The sequence below is a fragment of the Mycteria americana genome, chromosome 15 (assembly GCF_035582795.1).
Source record: "Mycteria americana isolate JAX WOST 10 ecotype Jacksonville Zoo and Gardens chromosome 15, USCA_MyAme_1.0, whole genome shotgun sequence".
Taxonomy (NCBI): domain Eukaryota; kingdom Metazoa; phylum Chordata; class Aves; order Ciconiiformes; family Ciconiidae; genus Mycteria; species Mycteria americana.
The window spans coordinates 6707921-6726927 of record NC_134379.1 but is presented as its reverse complement, the minus strand read 5'-3'; the positions used below and the strand labels follow the sequence as shown (position 1 = coordinate 6726927).

At 44.8% G+C, this 19007-nt stretch overlaps 1 protein-coding gene across 2 annotated transcripts in view; it reads right to left on the bottom strand.

The window, feature by feature from the left end:
* Positions 1-570: 570 nt before the first annotated feature.
* SLC43A2 (solute carrier family 43 member 2) overlaps positions 571-19007 on the bottom strand; it is a 34614-nt gene continuing 16177 nt past the window's right edge. For both annotated transcript variants that reach the window (XM_075517832.1, XM_075517833.1), the window contains exons 6-14: positions 16979-17071; positions 16030-16163; positions 15386-15588; positions 14606-14749; positions 10880-11018; positions 10307-10439; positions 9271-9344; positions 7419-7542; positions 571-6164 (exon numbers count right to left, since the gene is read on the bottom strand). In XM_075517832.1, coding sequence (XP_075373947.1) covers positions 6003-6164; positions 7419-7542; positions 9271-9344; positions 10307-10439; positions 10880-11018; positions 14606-14749; positions 15386-15588; positions 16030-16163; positions 16979-17071 — 1206 coding nt within the window. In that variant the 3' untranslated portion in view covers positions 571-6002. The remainder of the gene's footprint in view (positions 6165-7418; positions 7543-9270; positions 9345-10306; positions 10440-10879; positions 11019-14605; positions 14750-15385; positions 15589-16029; positions 16164-16978; positions 17072-19007) is intronic.

Genomic DNA, 19007 nt, shown 5'->3' with positions numbered 1-19007 from the left:
AAAAACCCCTCTCTTTTCTTAGGGTGGGGAGGAGGGCTGACAAACGACGTGAGTATTAAGGCAAATAGCTAGGGGAATAAGTCAAGGCTGGAGGCAGATGGGGTAAATGTGTCTTCTGGGAAGGGGGCTCCACCTGGTCACCAGGTCATGATTTATGGCTTTTTCAAGTTATCTTTCGTTTTCGGTACTATTTCCGAGCAGCAGCCACCAGAGGTGTACTTGGCATTAAGAATAAGCCCAGATATTTATTAGAAGACAATGGCAAAAAAAAACCCTTTTATGTGAGCTGTACTCAATAAAAAACAGCTAAAGAGCACTAGTTTTAATACTTTGCCACTGGAATCACAGAGCAAGGATTGTCTTTATTTGATTGGAAGAATAAAGCACCCTACATTCAGCATCATCAAACTCAAGCATGGATAACCGAGATGTGCGGCTTTCCCATTGCCACCCTGCATCTCTTCTGTAGCATTCCTGTCTAAGGCCACAGCTGTTCATCTTTCACTATTTGATACCAGTTCACCCTGTATATCTGAGCTTGATCTCTTTCTCAACATAAATAAAAAAAAGTTAAGAGATTAATTTTTTTTTCTCAGCTACAGATTAATTCAAATGTGGCTGTTACCTCCTAACCTCAAGAAGAAAAAGTCAAGGAAACATTGAATATGCAGCCAAGCAATCTGGCAGATGACACTGTGTAAAGCATTCATGCTTACACAGTCTCACTAGGAACCAAGCAATAGCTTTATTATGTTCAGTCTCAAAAGGAAAACTAATTATTAACTTAATACCACATTTATTTTTAGATAGTACTGCAAGAGTGCACATCACTTTACACACACAGAAAAGATGACACAGGCCTGCCACATCGAGCTTTACAATTCAACTTTGACAAACACTACAAGAAATTTTGTGAACAGGGACGGTAACGCTGTCAGGTTAAAAAGAGGGGGCTTTCTGAAAAAGGGGATTGTCCCAGGAATAAAAAGTGCCTGACAGAGTCAGGCACAAGGAAGTGACAAGCAGCAGTGGGAAGGATGATAACATGGAGCACAGGACACTTGATAGAAACAGATTGCGCAGAGGGGGGCTGAGCAGCACAGGTAGAAAAACAAGGACCTGTAGGGTTTATAATTAACATGTAAGAATGCATCTACATAACACATCATTGTTTTAGCTATTCCAGAGAAGATAATATTGTGAAATATAAATCAGAAGTGGCTTTTTTTTTAATTAAAAAAAAACCCAGTCCCTTCCCATCAGGAATCCTACTGTAATACTAGTTTCCATTATGAATACTTTGCACTTCTAAACTGGGAAGTAGGGAATACCAAAAGCTCTGCAGATGCAGAAAAGACTCAAAGGAAAAAAAAAGTAACAAAACTTGTAGTTTTAAAGATTTCATTCTTTTTACCCTACAGTATCTACTTTATATTTTGTGGCATATTTTCCAAATTCATCAGCCTGTCAAGAGGGAAATATCCTACTTTAAAACATTTTAGTGATTTACTGACTTAGTTAAAAATCTCATTATCCTACAATTTTCCTTTGTAGACAGAGCATGAAGAGGCTGGGCTTTGGTGTGGGAGTTAAACATTTCAATGGCTGTAGCAGCATTGTAGTTAAGTTGGAGTCTCAGCAAGATTTACCTTGGTGTTTTTTTTTTTTGCAGATATCTGTGACCAGTTTCATCTCAAGGATCCAGATACTCTACGACAGTAACTGAATAAAGTTATAAGTGTCCTATTAAGCAAAACACCACAGATTTTCTCTGCCACTCTTCATAGCACCATTGCATTAGTGCTATAAAGACTGTGTCGATGGGGCTTAGGTACTGACAGATTAGTAAATGGAGAAAGCTGTCATTCCTCCCTTCCCCACTGTTTAATTTTTTTTTTTTTTTTTTAATACAGATGCATACTAAATGCACGTGAGAGTCTGTAGAGGCCAGGAGCAGTGTTTCCAGAAGGTGCAATCACCTTTACACAGCAACACCCTTGACTCTGAGGGCTCCTACAAACAGGAAGTACTCACAGATCAGGTTTCTGCTTCATTACATTCAGTTGGGGATGCTTCTGTGGAGGAGATGAAGTCTTTCCCATGACCACCCTCCTTGTAATTCTCATATGGATGAGGGTAAGGGGCATAAAAAAACCCCTACAAATTCTAGCATTTAGGAATTATGAAATTAGTTAAACATATTGACCTATATTTGAGCTATACAGGTAAATGCATTATTGATTTAAATTGATGTGGCTTGCTAGTCTTTGGTAGCCCATTTATTTTTTCCACAAGGCGGCTCATGCACATAGAGCGCATCAGGAATTTTCTTGGTCCTGCATCACTTGGCTAGAAAGCAGCGATGCTGTTTTCCACTCCAAACGCAAGTAATCCACAATAACATTTCCATAAGCAACAAAGAACAAGGCAAACTGCCTATGAACAATCATGTCTAACAGGACCATCCCAGTGTTTGTTTCTGCACCGTGCAAGACAACATTTAGAAGAGGCTGAAGCCAGAATATTCTGTCCTCCGAGGGGCTCACCCCTGCAGGAGATGCAGCATTTAAACAGTTATGCCATAATCAGTAGAGCATTTGCACATCTTGCATGCAGATATGGTTTTTTTTGATAGATAAATTTGAGACTGCTTTTAAAATTAGTTTGGTTCACAACTGTCAGAGTAAATTAAACCCAGAAGATCAGACCAGTGTTTCACCTAGCCCTGCATATATCTCCATCGCTGACCAATTCTTAAGAGACAGAGCATGTAGAAAAAGTAATCTTTTCTTGGCATAACTTTCTTATTTACAGCAACTTAAAATCTCCCTGAGTTAGTGGATGCATCAGGCCATCATTTAACCAGCCCCTTTTTAAAGAACAGTTATACTTCTGTTCCCCACTATGTTCTGCAGCAATGAATTCCACAGTTTGACTTCGCACTGCATGAGAAAGCACCCCCGTTTGCCTGTTCAACCCTGAACAACTAAAACTTCATTGTGTACCCACTAGTCCTTGTGACTGCAAGCCAAAAACACACTTTACTCTCAATCTGCAAACAGAATCTGAAACTGTGACTCAAAGGCATGAGCTCTACTCCTCACAGCTGACCAGCAGCTTCTAAACACCGTGGCACATCAGCAGAGACACCAACCACATATATCCACCGTTTATCAGATGAAACTGGGTTAGAAGATATTCCTAATAAAGGGCAGGAACTGGAACTGCAGCAGGGAGGTAGACGGCAGGAATAAAAGGGCATTCTTTAATTTAGCTGCACATACTTCAAAGGCAGCATCATCTCCACTATGAGCTCATGAAAATATGCCACTCTGTATTCCACCATTTTGCAGAGACATTTATATCAAGAATTCAAGTGACATACAAGTGGAAGCTATCACATTCAATGTTCTGAAACTGAGGTGGAAGTAATGCTGAGTTAGCATGCTGACACCCTCCAACAGCTGTCTCTATTTTAAGACACTGAGTCTGAGGACTGTGGCTCAGACACTCACCTGTCTGAGCTCTTACTAAAAAAAAAAAAAAAAAGATATTTAACCTGCCATTGTCATGTCACAAATATCTTGAAACAAGAGTAGGAATCTTCTCAAAATATTTAGGAGTAAGTATAGTAATATGAAATGTAGAAATCTGCAGAAAGCCCTCTGGAAATCTAGGCAAGCTGTACTACTGCTGGTGGGTCTCTGAACATGCACTTCAGACAATGCCAGGTGAACAGGTAAATGAATCTAAACTCTGCCCCCTTAATTATTGCTCAACACGAAAGAAAAGCTGGGAAGGTCACTAAATCATCACCAAAGCTAGAGGCCAACAAAAGACGAAAAGTTTTAGAAGAGTAAAGTGTTGACAGCAGGCAATAAGGCTGTCTTGGAACAAACACATTTAATAAACGCAACACATTAAAAAAATTCCACAAACGTGTAAAATACTCAAGTGGCGAGTCATTTCCAAACGACTGACTGAGGACTAAAAGGTACCATGAAGTGGAGTAGCATCTGAACTGCCCGCAGGAGGCTGGCTGGAGGCAATGACTCGAGATGGCGCTGCTGTCCCACAAAGCTGCCTCGTCATCCTGTGCTGGCAAGGCCACCAGCGAGGGACTCCGCAGGGCTTCCAGCAGTCCTGCCAAGGCTCTGTGCAAGAGGTCGCCAAGCTTGCTATTTTGGGAAGGTGAAGGTCTGGCTGGGCTGAGCATCTGCATACTTCAAATCATCAGTAAAGGAGTTAACACCCAGTTTCCAGGTAATTTCTCAAAGGAAGGTCCGAGTGCACTGTTTTTTCTAATCCCCAGCTTAGAGCTAACAGGGCAGTGATTGAGTCTTGTACTTTTCTGACCAGACATAAAGAAGTTGAATGACTTACCCCCTGCCAGGCTTTGCAGTAACGCAGGAGTTGGCAGTTCAGAAAGCACCACCACTACATCTTCATAACTGTTTTATTTCTGCCCCCAACCTTCCCGCAGCCACTAGCTCTGCACACCCACTGGTGATGTTCATCCTCAACACTGCACAGTCCTGCTCCGAGCAGGTCCAAATGGTGCACTGGTTCATGCTAGTCACAAGGCTACAGAGGCTGAGCTACCAACCTCAACAAGAAGGTTAAGGGCAGAAAAGTCAACTTTGGACAAGACTTAGGAAAACCTATAAAAAATAAGCAGGTTAAGAATTCCCTTTGTATTCCCTCCATGGTGAACAGGCCTGGGGCACCTTTACCCACATGCATTGCTCTGTAAGTCAGCTTCACCATCCAATCGATCACCACATACTCTGTCCAGACAGAGCATCAACATCGTAGAAGGCTCTTAATACAGCCAAACCGGCAGCTTTTTGGTCAGTCACAGTAACCTGGTGTTCAGCAGCTTGGGGGCTATTATCAGAACAATGTAAATAAGCTATGGCTAGAGGAAGAATTACATCACCACATCACCCTGCCATATGTCCACAGGATCCAGTTACCAGACACAAAGGAGTGTTCTGCACTCTTGATTCTTTTCAACAGCAAGTCAGTTCACGACATGAACACCAAAGTATTTGGAGCCCCAGAACTCAGCTTCAAGAAGCTTGTCCACTTTACTAAATACGCACTGCTGCTCCCCTCCCAGGGTCATGTTGGAGGGAAGAGGCGGCAAAAGGCAACAAGTCTCAAAGCACTTCATCGGTAAACAAGATCCAATTCCTATCTCAAAGGTTCCAGGACTGTAGATGGTTTAACACACGTACAGGTGGTTTGCAGGCCAGGAAGAAGAGGAATTCCAGGCCTCTGAAGGCTTGGTCTAGGACCAAGCAGTCCACTAGGCTCTTCATTTCAGTGTGGAAGGCAGATCCATTGCTCACAGTCTGTGTCATTTGCAGTAATAAAAGATTTAGGAGCTGTCAGTGCTAGCAGCCAACATTTAGCAATACACTGAAGCTGTGCTCATACACATAGGAATAAAACCCCCTTCCCTGCCTCAGAAGCAGTCTGGGGTATGTCTGGGTAGACAGTAAAACCACTGAGTCCAGCTACATATCAAGCAGAAAGACCATTATGAAGCCTCAGAGAGGGAGGAGAGTGCAGCTTGCATCTGAGACAATGTCAGCCAAGGTTGGGGGAAGAGGGGGAGAAAACAGACTTCAGTGTGTTACGTTCACAAACTCAAATTATGGTCTTTCTTCCTTCTTCCCCCATCCCTCTATTCCTTCTCTCCTCAATTTCCTATGCAGAAACTCTGCTGCTGGAGAGCGTGATCAGGGGATAATTTAAGACACAACATCTGCATGGCCTTTGTAAAAAGGAAAAGTGTCCCAAGTTCTGGAGTAAGGAGTGGAAAGTCTCCTCCTGCCATATATCTGAGGAAAGCTCAGTCATTATGTCCGTCCCTCACTCCAGTGATGAGCAAAGACTGGCAGAGCCAGGAGAGAAAAAGCCTGGCTTACACCACAGGTAGAACCCACGGATGTGGTAGGAACCTGTACAGGGGAGGTTGTATTTGAAGCACCAGTTTAAACAAAGGCTTCCTCATTGGGAGTGCCATTGATTTTGAAGAAAAGTTTGGCATCATCCATCTTCTGTTTTTTTTCTCTCTCTAGCCTGCGTCTGTAGCAGACCAGGTAGATTGGAAGGCAGAAACCCAGTAAGCTCAACCCAAGCAAGCCAACGTTCACCTGCAGGAAGACAGACAAAACAAAATTAGGCAGGCCGGGAAGATGACAATCCAGTCACACATGCCGAAGTGTCAGAACCCAGCCCATGTCACTCAGCTGCAGGCAAACCAGGAGACGCCCTGCTCAGTGTATTGGCAACAACCCCCACCATATTTATATTTCCAGTCCAGCTTATACATGTGGTGCCCAGAGCACCACGTGTATAAGCTAAGTCCTGCAAGAATTTGTTGCTCTGGATCTTCGCTACAACCTCCCTTCAAGTAGTTGTAGAGAGCACTAAGGTCTCCCCTGAACCTCCTTTTCTCCAGACTAAACCACCCCAGGTCCCTCAGCCGCTCCCCACCAGACTTGTGCTCCAGACCCTTCACCAGCTTCGTTGCCCTTCTTTGGACACATTCCAGCAAAATTTATTGGAAAAATTTCTTCACTGAAAGGGTTGTCCAGCACCCAGGGAACAGGCTGCCCAGGGAAGTGGTTAAGTCACCATCCCTGGAGGTATTTAATTTAAAAGACATGTAGCTGTGGTGCTTAGGGACGTGGTTTAGCGGTGGGCTTGGCAGTGTTAGGTTTACGGTTGGACTTGATGATCTTAAAGGTCTTTTCCACCCTAAATGATTCTACGGCTGGAGGAGTCTTGTTCCACAGAACAGGCAGGGCTGTTTAAGCTGCGGTTCTTTTACACCAAGTTTGCTGACTGAAGGACAACAGGCTTGCTGGGGTGGGCACATACAGCCTAGAGACCAGGACTCTCCCCAAGACCACCCATGTCATGATTTTAATGAGCTGCCCAGACAGACTCTTATCAAGACACCACATTAACCCTACCCTCAACAGCCACTTGGCTTTTTGGACATTAGCATCAGCAAACCCAAATTTACTGGTAATTGGAGCTAATAGCTCTCAAGAGAACAGAGTAGTTCTGCTGCATTTTGAGGTCCACACAGATTCACTCACTTTTACCTGACAGATTTTGACTCGCCACACAAACTGTTAGCAGGAAGCGCTTGTGCAGCCTGCTCCCTTCCTCCCTTTCCATACACCAGCATAAGGGCTAATGGCTTTCCCTCCCAGGGAATCATTACTCACACAGGGAAGAGTCTCCTGGACAGCACCAAGGTTAACAGCAGACTGAGGGACATGTACAATTCCAGCTGTTTTTAACCTTGGTCCATGCACAGGAGTCCTTTTGTTTTCAAAGAAACGAGCCAAAATCTTAACCACCAAGCCTTCACATTAAATTTGAGAAGAACTTGCCCAGAGAGGATCTCCTTCCAAAGGTCCCGTCAATGCCATAAAAAGAGGCTGCTGCAGAAGGGCAAAAAGGGCACTGATCAACGACTGCAACCCTGTCAAGCTGCCAAACTGAGTAGAGGGGTATCTGTCAACGGAGAAAGCAACAGCATTATTATATGTCACCTTGACTGTTCACATCACCCAGATCACATTACATCCCCAGTCAACTAACACAGAGCACAGTCCCAAAACAGGCATAATATTAAGAACTTCTCTCCTGCACTTATGTATAACTACCTCTTTTTGTAGAGTATTTAGCTATACCCAATGGTGTGCACAGTGCTCTCTAGAGCAGAATGCAGCTGGTGACAAGGCTGGAGCCTTCCTCTCCAGACTATTCTCATCCTGAGCTCTCAAACTTAAGAAGCATCAGATCCAGCGCTTGTTTTGTTTTGCAGCTGTACCGTAGGCAGGTGGAAGTGCTTATGCAACTACAGTTCCTATTGCAAAGGGAGAAGAGTGTTGATATTTACAGGCTAAAAGCAGGGCCTCTTCATCCAGATGACAGCATTTGCGGCTGAGCAATCATTTTCATCTGGTCATAACAATTTGCTCCCTTTAGAAGTGAGTGAAACCTGCACAACAGGTTAGTATGCGTTTTCCTTTTTAGAGGACAAGTCTGATCCTATGTCAAACTAAACAATACTGTTGATTGGAAAGTGCTGAATATCAGATACTACTAATGGAAAAATAAATTTCAGGAACAGTCTAAAATCTTTCTCTTTCCATGACTGAGCAGTGTTGAAAAAGGGTCAGGTTAAACTAAGCTTAGAAAGAAGTGGATCAAAACCTTCAAATATTCAAAGAAGTCACATTCAAAGCAAAGATACCTCACTCCAGGAAGTTCCAGAGGGTTGCAATGGTCAAACAGGATTAGTTTACAAGCAAGCTGATATGTACAGCAACAGGCATTTACCTTGCCTAAGACAAAAACCTTTTGCTTTTAGCTACTAGGGAACCAAAACTTTATGCATGTTTGAAGCAGAGTCTTAGATGGGTTTTCTAGTCTGGATTCCCCAGACATTGGGACCAAAACCTTTGACAGGAGGAGTCTGTGGAGTTGTGGAGTCTCCATCTGCAGAGATATTCAAAATCCAACTGGACACAGTCCTGGGCAACCTGCTCTAGCTGACCCTCCTTGAGCATGAGGGTTGGAGTAGATAGTCTCCTGAGACCACTTCCCACCTCAACAATTTTGTGATTCTCTGAAAGATTGCTTCTTTCTGTTCCTCTGTCCAACAGCTCAGGACAGAGGGGCAGATCTGTTTTCAAAACCAAAACCATTGCTTAATATGAAAGAGTATTTAGATTCAGCTATTGATAATTTTGATAAGTTGGAAACAGGATGGATGATCTGTCCTGGGAAAGGGAGTAGGCATCACTAATGGCATCTTGAGCAATGCTTTACCAATGTAATTTCAGAGCAGACCAGTAGCAGTGTATTCAATTATGTTAATGTTTTACCTGGACACATGCACATAGCTACTCATTATATGACAAAAAAAGCCTTGAGTTTTTACTACATAACTTTAGTGTTGATAGCCTAGTCTCACCTGAGGCCCATATATAGCTGCGCCTATCTCACTGCAGTAGCTATGCCAAAGGGGTCAGCTGTTTCTACACAAGGAAGGCATCAGCTAGGACTTCAGTCCAGCTACTGTTATATCCAGTGGTGACTGAGGAACCAAGTTGCATCATTTTTCCCCTCTGACCACGAAGACTTCACTTCCTGATCTCCCTCTCACCTGGACAGCTTACCATCCCAAACCAGTTTATCTGGCCAGCCACATACTATAGGTAAGCAGAGACTTACACAGCTGCATAGAGGCCTCCCACAGCTGAGTGGATGAATCCTCTCACAACTGTGTGCAAAATGAAGGAAAGAATCTGGAAAGAGAAGCAGAAAAAATGTCACGTCCTAGATACCACCTAGGTGTGCCAGACCCCAATGTACAACCATTCCTAAAAGCTGTTCTCCTTTCTAGTACAAAGGTGGGCTTGAGGAACCCAGAACCAAAACCTGAAAGGATCAGCACAAGGGAAGAAATTTGTACTCCTCTCTAAAGGCACTGCTTTTCCTTACTTTGCAAAGGCTAACATGTAGTACCCCCTGAGGTTAACCACACAGAAGACCTCTCTCATTTGTAGATGGCACTGCTGCAAGGACATGTCCCCAGCAACCTGTGGCCAGGGGCACAATGCTTCTTCATTGCACTTGTGGCCTATTTAATCTTCCACAAGTTATTGCAGACAATACGCAAGTATAAGCAAGCTATATCTGTTTGCCTATGTCATCAAGGCATGTTTAAGTACAGCATAAAATCACTAAACTCGTCTGCCAAAAACAGGTGGTGCCACAAAATAAATATTTTAACAGGTTTATAATCCCATGGGTACCATTGGCATAGCATTTGATGCAGAAATAACCTGCTGTATATATCAGTGTCATGCTTCTTACAGCAACCTTTCTGACCGTCAGCAGCTTAAATCAAGCCCAGGTTAAATGCACAGGTACTGCTGAGAGGATCTCAGTAGGAAAGCATTTGTTGTTACAGAGCTCAGCTGCAGAAACTTCCAAGTTTGAATAAATTGTGGGTCAACTCTGACACTTTAACTATAGCTGCTTCTTTAGGTTCTCTCAAGAGACAAACTGCATGGTATTACCTGTTGCAGCTCTAAGACTGGGGTTCCCAAAGCAGTACAAAAGTCTCCCAGCAGTGCCAGAAAGCCCTCCTGCCACTAGCTGGTTCTGCTGGCCTGCAGGACCTCCTGGCACTGTCCTGCCTGTCATTTTGTCAGGACCCATGCTGCCAGCCCCTCCAGCACACCCATCCGTTTGACCTATTCACCTGCAACGGTAGATTAGGAATAAGACAGGTGATTCCAAATCCAACCAGCAGGACATTTGTGAATGCAAAGGCATTGGTGGCATTGGTGATTTTCTGGATCTGACGATCACGTTTTTTCTTTTTCTTGTCACTTCTGGAAGGATAGCAAAACCTATGTTACAAAAAGCACTTTCAGCAGCTACTGGAACTCACAGCAAGATTCTCCACATATCACATCAACTCTTATCTAAACCAGTTTGGCTAGAGGTCTGCCTAAGGAGGTGGTGGGATCTCCATCAGTGGAATCTGAGGAACATCTGGGCAATTATTTCAGTGCTGTCACTCTTACTGTTAGGCTAGAAGGGAAGTCTGAGCCTCCCCTGCTACAGTTTAAATTTGCTCTTCTTGACTGATCTTAGTGGACACAGAAGATAGTTTGGTCCTTTCCTCTGCAATTAGCAAGTCTTCCTTCAGGCTTTCTTTTCTATACTGAAGAATCAATATTCTTTTCAGTCTTTCATCACAAAACACACTATGCAGAGCAGAGGGGGCCTGCTACATGGCTGCATGTCCCGTGTGGCGCACGCTACGCACTGCTCAGCGTTGCTCTCCTCATTCTCTTCTGAGCCATCATCGCATTCTTTCAGTCGCCAGTCCATGATGTACCCGATCACAGGTGCTGTCAGCAAGCACAGCAGTTGCAACACCCCAAAAATGGAAGTGTAGAGAGCCACTGCAAGAAAAAAAAAAAAGATTAAAAAAAGTCGGTCCAAGTGGTACCATAGCAGCAACAGAAAAAAAAAAAGACAGAAAAGAAACTGTTCCTCCCCATTGATCACTCTCTCATTAAGAGCCAAGACCCCACATACAGGCTAACAGGCAGGGCTGAAGGAGCTGGGACACCAAAGCCCCACTTCATCATTTAGCCTCCCAGAGGCACAACATTAGAGTGGACGTACTGGGCGCCCTTGCTTCAACCATTCTGATCCTGCACTAGTATTCTGAGCAGCATCAGCCCAACAGCAAGTAGGGCTCCAGGAATGGGACACAGCAACTGCTTAGTGCCAATGAGGTTTATTCTGGCTAGGACCAACAGGAAAAGTTCGTATAAGCAATATATCCTGCACAGCCAACCCTGCCTTAGTCATCTCCTCTCCTGCCTTGCTGGGAGCTCCAGCTGCATCTTTTCCAGCTGGGAAGCTCCAGCAAGGACAAGCCAGGCTGGGAAGGTGAGCACTAACCCATTTTGTGCAGAACAGACAAGTTTGGAGGCAGGGGGAGGGGAGATTAGCAGCAAAACACACAGCATCTGAGAGCAATCATTAAAAACTCAAACCAATGAAAATTCCCCATGTGTTAAAGATGGGAGAAGTGTCTACAAGGCTTGCTAAGGGAAAGCTGATGCCAGCAGACTTAGAAGAAACTGTCCCCTCCTGCTACTGAGCAGTTCTCCCACCCCACAATGATTTTTCCACTTCCTCTCCGCAGCCCACGTGATAGATTTTTAGGCATCTCGCAGAAGGGCTGGTGAGTCACGGTGTACCGCAGCTCTGAAATAAGGACGTAATTCTGAAACTGCCCATCTCAGCACAGAGTGCTTACAAGTTACACCACTGTAAGCAAAACCAAAGAGAATTGTAGTTTGTCCCTCCCAACTTATTTCTAGACCTAGCCAAAGCAGTATAGCCAGGACTTATACCAAAATCAACTTGGTAATGGAAAGAAGTTTCCAACAAGCCTTTCTCTCCTATACAGTTGTAGTAAACCCCAGCAGGGCTGCCTTGCTGTTCCCAGGCATGGCACCTGATGATACTTTCCTGGCTCCAGTTGCTGGCAAGGGAACTAAGAGGAACTTCCAGCTCCAACCTCCAAACTCACATTCATGCCCCCATTACCTCCGTAAAGGCAAGCCCTGAAGTGGCCCCACAACCCATCTCATTATAGCAACTGCTGTAGCCAAGAGAGACAGGTGGCATCACCCTCTACAAACACTCCTGGAGCTGATTTGCTGCTGTCTGGTTATTTTTTAATAGAGGGTAAGAAGCAAGCCACGCTGTCATGTTTTGCCTCTTCATGCTATTCTGAACACTTAATCTTGGGCTCTAAACAGCAAGAGCAGAAGCCAACTTGAAGCAGGGAATTAAATTTATGGGGTCAGCAAGAGAAGAGAAGGAGAGACAGTAGCTGCTACAAAACAGGGCCTCCTCAATTTATCTATCATCTTGAAAAACAGTCTTTCCTGAGGAGGGGGAGAAAAAAAAATGGACAATAGCTAGCAAATACCAGCAGAAGTAGATATGGCAGAAGTAGAAGCCTGGATAGAGCAAACAGACACAGGGTACACACATGGGCACAACCCTTTACATCCACTGTTCTACATGTCTTTCCCTCAAAACTATCCTGAGCAAGCACCCCATACAGCTGAGTTTTCCAGCCCAGCCTGATTCTACGCAAGGTCTCCAAGTATTACCACATTCGAAAGCAAGGTGACAATTTATGAAAGATGCAGCCAAATTTCAGGTTCCAGACACAAGTCTACTCTCTCCTGCCTTCCCACAACACAATTACACCATCATTTACAGAGCTACTGAGGCCCTTAGCTTCTCCCCCATCTTTTGGGGGTTTTCAGAAGACAAGTAGCCAAAGGCTGACTGCTTTTTTCCACCTCTAGGTAGAAATGACAGGTCTAAGTCACCATCATCTGCACAGGAAGCAGGACTTTCAAGGACACAGTGCCTCACTGCAATTTAAAGACTTTACTCCCTATCGGAATTATTTTCCCCACACCCTTCTCTCCTGTTTTGCTCCCAGGAATATTTAAGTTTTCTTTAACCGTAACACTTGGAGGATTGACTCAACTCTCCTCTTCCCTTGCTGAGTGCTCCCAAGAGCAGTTGTGGGTGGAGGGAGCTCTCTAAACAAATCAACGTTCAAGTAAATAACAGCAAGAAGAATGAGGAATCCAAGGGAGCAGCATCCCATCCTCTCCTGATCCGCACAGATTACATTTCGAGAGCTGCATGCAGCTTGGAATTGCTCTTGCAGCCTGACACTGCTGCGCCTAGACAATACCACTGTTTTGCTGATGCCATGGAAACACCAAGACAGTGAGCGGACTGCACTGCAAGCCCAGGCTACATTCAGGGGGAGGAGGGGGAAAATGGGAAGAAATCTCAAAGGTGGCACAGAAAAAACACAATATACCCAAGGGGCACAATCCCTTTTTTAACACAGAGCTTGATCTGAACAGAATTGGTAGCTTATATAGTTAATATTAATTCTAATACACCAAGGAGGACAGGAAAAAAATGAAAGAGAAATAACTACAGCAAGCCAGGGTAAAAAGAAAGAACAAAAAAAAAAAAAATCAGTGTGAAAGAGTTACAAGGCAAGCAGAAAACTATGCAGTGTTGGGAAAGGTAGGCAGTGTGAAGTTTGTCCTGTTTACTGTTTAATGTCTAAACTGGCTCTTGAGCCAGGAGATAAAGAACTGAATGCTGCAAGCTGTCAAAGGCTCAAGAAACAAAGCAATTCAGGGAATGCCAGGGCACTTGGAGTTTCCTGAGTTTCCTTCCCTCCCCCAGAGCTCACTCCTGTTTTCAGAGGAGTGCCTCTTGATTTATCAGCTTCATGCAATCCAGATTTAACAAGTTCAAACTGGATCTTACTACAAAGGACAAGAAGAAAAAAAAAAAAGGCTAAGTCTTGTTTTGCAATCCTGGGTATTTTCAACAACAGTAAACTAATGTACTCTTTCCCATTTGCTCCATGTACTGAATCAGAGCTATAAATACAGACGAGTCCAGCGCAGTGAGCACCCCTGAGCCTCCCCGGCACACACCAAGCTGCACAAAACAGCTATGACTTCACTTCTCCCACCCCCGGTTGCTGGGCTGAGACACCTAGTCCAACCATTACTCATGAGAGTCAGCTGCTCTGTACTTTGTGCTTGCTTAGAATAAGCAAAGCAAATACCTGATGAAATAGGGTTTCCAATTAAAAAAAAAAAAATTATCGCAGTCCACCCAGAGAGGCTACTTTCAACAACCCATCTGGGGAAATAACATGGAATAGTATTTAACAGACACTGCGCTAAAATTAGCTTGACATTCAAGTGTCTACCTTACTGCCCCTCTGTCCTGGGCCAGTTCCAGCCCTCCACTAGACCCTACCAGCAGCTGTCAGCCACACTCTGACACCACTAATTGCCATACACGGTGTATCTGCTGAGTAATCAGGCTTGCTGGCCTCTTGCAAGGACCAAGTCTGGGTCATGTACCAGTTCCAAGGAAGCAGATAAAAATCTTCAGGTTACCCTACCTTGATCTTCATCTCCAGACAGAAACTCAAGGATGGTATTCATGGCCCCCATGTAGAAGATGAGCCGTAGCTGAGTGACACACATGGTGATAAGGCTGAGCAACAAGATAGGACTGAAGACACTCTTTATGAAGGACGGAGAAGCTGCAGAAGAAATAATAGAGTCTCTGAAGAAGGCAGCATACCTTTGTAAACATGTACCATTTCAGAAGAGGCTTTGGCCTCTGGGTTAGCCTGTCTTCTAGCTAGTCATTCCAACACTGCGTGCCAGTGGCATCTCCAAGGAGTTCACAGTTAGCAACTACCTGGTGCCTTACGAACTTCCATAATGAATAGCTATAGATGCTTGGGGTTTGGCTACCAGTAACTGGGGAATGGGAAACAGGAAGGAAGACTCGCCTATTTCTGTGAATTAGAGCAACAGGAAGCTTCAAGCCATTTGCTTTTGCCATACCCCTGGGTAAGGAAGGCTCGGTCATGATGGCAACAGTCTACCTAAGAGACAGCAGTGACCAACTGCACTGTCCTTCTACAGCCATACCAGTTACCTATGCCATTGTCCTCACCACTGGCAACAACATATGGTGTATTTAGGCAAGTATACAAGGACAGGATTCCTTATATAACTGAACTTGTATTTAAATAATGGTGACTGGCATGTGGCCCTGGATCACAGGGCATGGATCACATATCACTATCTCAAACAGGTCTGGAGCCTAGCAGAGAGGCTGACAGCCTTGTGCCAGCACAAGCATCCCTGGGGCACCCATGGAACCACACCTGTGTTGTCAGGCTGGCACTTCACTTCTAGGTCCACTGTAGACAGACAGAGCTTGTTGTTCTCTTGCAAGGCTGTCGGCTCCTTAGGGCCCTTCATGGAGCTCCCCACACTGAGTCGGCGCCCCACGGTCGTTACTTGTTTGTAAAACTGCTTCCCAGTGATTTTGTGGTCAAATCCCAGCCAGCTGAACTTTATTTTCACCCTGTTGGGCAGTAAAGAGCATGAGAGCTGCAACACAGGGCGGGGAATCAGAGGCAGCAAAGTTGCAGGAGTCAGAAAGGCTATGTGTGGATTTAAGGCACTAGTTTCCATCTAAAAACCCACAAATGGTCTGGATCCAGAGCACAGAGAGATACTTGCCCTGGGCCAGTTTGGCACAGGTCAATACAGAAATACTTATGACTACTTACAGATCATTTTCCTTCATAATTCCTACACTTTGGAAAGTTCAACTTTCCACAGTTGTTCACCAGTCAAGACATAACACTCATGGCAGACATAAATCCTCAGCCTAAGAAGCAGTGGCAGCAATAAACAACATGCAAGGGAGTTCCCTGTCCACTCCTCTAAATTAGCTGTGCCAGCACTTTCTAGAGGATTAAGAATGGGATTAGCCCTCAAAGCCAGCCTAGAGGACACTTACGAATAGTCCATGTCTTCTGGTCCTGGGAAAGGCTCCAGTGGCCAATTGAAGAAACAGTTGAGGAAAACTAGTCCTGCACAGCTTGCCCAGACAAGCAGAATAAGGATGAAGGCGACCCCAAAGTCATATATAACCTGGAAATCACAAGGAAATACGGTTTTGGCTATAAGAGCAGAAAGATACTTCAGTATTCTTTGAATGAGGTCTGAGAGGAAGCTGTGGGAAAGAACAACATGCTACATTTAAAATGGGTTTAACTCAAGTGGTAACAAAGAACATCCTGGGACATGCAGGCTTCAAAAAAGATGTATATGCACACCTTTAACAGCAGCTATAGCAACAACAGGATGTCCAGCTGGAATAGCATGCAGCTGTATTATTGCAGATGACTGCCAAAGGTTTTCATCTAGGACTTTCTCCTTGGAAAGCCTGCAGAAACTTCCCTGCACACTTGAGGCTGCCTTACCTTTACTATATCCCCCTTACGCTAACTCTGCAATGAAACATCTCTGGTTCAGAATCACTAGCGATCTACCAAGGCAGCCCAAGCGACCATCTCTTCTGTCCCTTCAGCGCTGTTTGCTAGCTCTGAACTACGTTCAAAGCCAACCATCGGTGACAATTACACAGAATACACACGTGTATTAAAAATACACATATATACGCTCCTGAGAGCTTAAAAAAGCAACCTTTCATAAAAAAGATCTTCAGTTTCACTTTTACTTAGCACCTTTAAAATTTTACCATCTATTAGCAAACAGACCATTCTCTTTGCAGTTTATTTGTTGCATTCTTGAGGCAGTCACTTGGAAAGTCTTGACAGGAACTGAATCTTGCAAACACACATCTCTAGACAAGTGCTTTAACAAATAGTCCCTCTTTCTTGCCACATTATTGCTAAATGGTGCAAAACCACCACCAGTCATGAGTCACAACCCCACGGCCTCACCTTGATTCCTGGAAAAGTCACAGCAGAGGAAGCATAGGAGCCAATCATCAGAGCAATGAACGTGGAACGAAGGTCACCAAACATGTTGGGCAGCTGGGGAAAGAAAAATTTGTTGAAAAAGGCTGCTGCCAAGAGAAGGGAAGAAGCGGGAAGGAGGCTTTCTTGAAAAGACATAAAGCTAATAGCAGACATAAATCTGGCATTTAGGATTAAGACTTATGGATACCAGAATCTGAAGCAGCCAGTTTTACTCAAGAATGACTTAGCTCTTCAGGATATTGCTCTGCAGGTTGCATTGGTGTCTCCAGTGTCAGGGAATGTCTGCAATCCAAGATTTATGTGCTTAATGACACTGCTTCTTTCCAGACTGACAGCATACTTTGCACTGGTTACCTCTAGAACAGGAACGTTTGCTCCAGCCCTTGTGCTTTCTTTAAGAGTTCCTTACCCCAAGCCTGTAGCCACCACCTCTTTTCCTCTACAAAAAATATGTGCCCAAGTTCTCTACATATCACCCTCTTTTTAGTCAAGAGTTGTTAGATGCAGGCTGTGATTGCTGCACAATCTTTAACACACCCTGCACCCTGAACTACCAGGTTTGTTTATGCACCTTGGGTCAGCACCCAAATCTTTGCAGTAGACCAGAAAGTTCCTGTTATAACAAGAAGGAACAAACAGAAACTGTGTTGCTGTTTGCATTTCCATTTCTAGCTAGGTCTCTGGCTCCTTCTGTGAAAGCACTCTCTCTAGAAAAGGAGATAAACCTCCTCATTTCTCCATCAGCTGGATGGCTCAGATGCCCAAGCACACTAGCTTAGAGCTAGGTGCAGGAAGGCAACCACAAACACTAGATATCCAAGGCTTTATTACCCAGCAGAGCTACAAAGCTGCTGAACTCTGCAGCAAGAAACAGGCAACAGCACCTCATGTTGCTATTCCTGCCACCCACCCCACTTTGCTGCCTGGGCTCCTATCAGATGTGATGACATTGCTGAGAGCAGACCAGGCTGGTTCTGCAAGGATCTGCTGGGAAAGCAAAGCTCTCGGCAGGGGCAGCTAGAAGCAGCTCACAGCAGCCACTTCTGCCACCTCAACAACAAAAGCACTCCCAGGCTGGCTCTCCAGCCCTTGCTTCCACTAAGGACTCAAAAGCAGAGTGGCGCAGGCAGAAAGAGCTGTGAGACCTTCCCACTTCTGGGAAAGGAGGAACTCCCTGTTTTTCTAAAAAACCAGAAGTGAACAAGTTTCCATCACTGACTAATGATGGCCTGCAAACTGGAAATTACAGGGAGAAGCTTTGAAGTTGTAGTCTACAGAGAGTTGTAGTCTACAGAGAGCTCAGCTGATACCTCCTGAAGCTGGTCAATGGGCAGAGATTCTGCTGCAGGCAGACAGATTTCCCTCCCACCTCCTTTTTTGGGTCACTTACTCCCCAAATTCACTTGGGCATCGCTATCACGTCAGCCTCAGAGGGCCTCAAAGCAGGACACTGTGGGTGCCTTCTAGGACTGAAAGCATAACCAGCATTTTATCTGTTTAAAGATGCTGCTGAACGAAATGATTCAGAGAACATTAGACCGAGTCTGAGCAAGCAAATGCTGTCATCACATTCCCCTTCCACTGCTGAAAAACAAATCCATCTTTCCCAGGAGTAGCATATAAGGCAAGCAAATCTGGCTTGTGTCACGGCAGGACCAGCGTGTTTACAACACAAGTATTCCTGTGCAGGAACACTCTAGGATCCATCTGGCTGTTTATCATCCCTCTGTCTCACTGCAGAGCTTCCTATGCAGTGCAGCCTCCAGGTCCTCAGATAACCCCAGCCGGGGAACAGCAGCAATGATGTGCCGAGCCTGATGCTGCTGGTGAACCCCGAGCAGACGCACACGGCGGAGGCAGAAAACACTGCACTCCTCTGCAGCGAGGATCCCCACACCCATCCCCAGATCCCTGCATGCGGGAGAGCTGCCAACAGGCTGCTTTTTCAGGAGCTGCAGACAGGAAACAGCAAAGGATCCAAAGGTCTGTT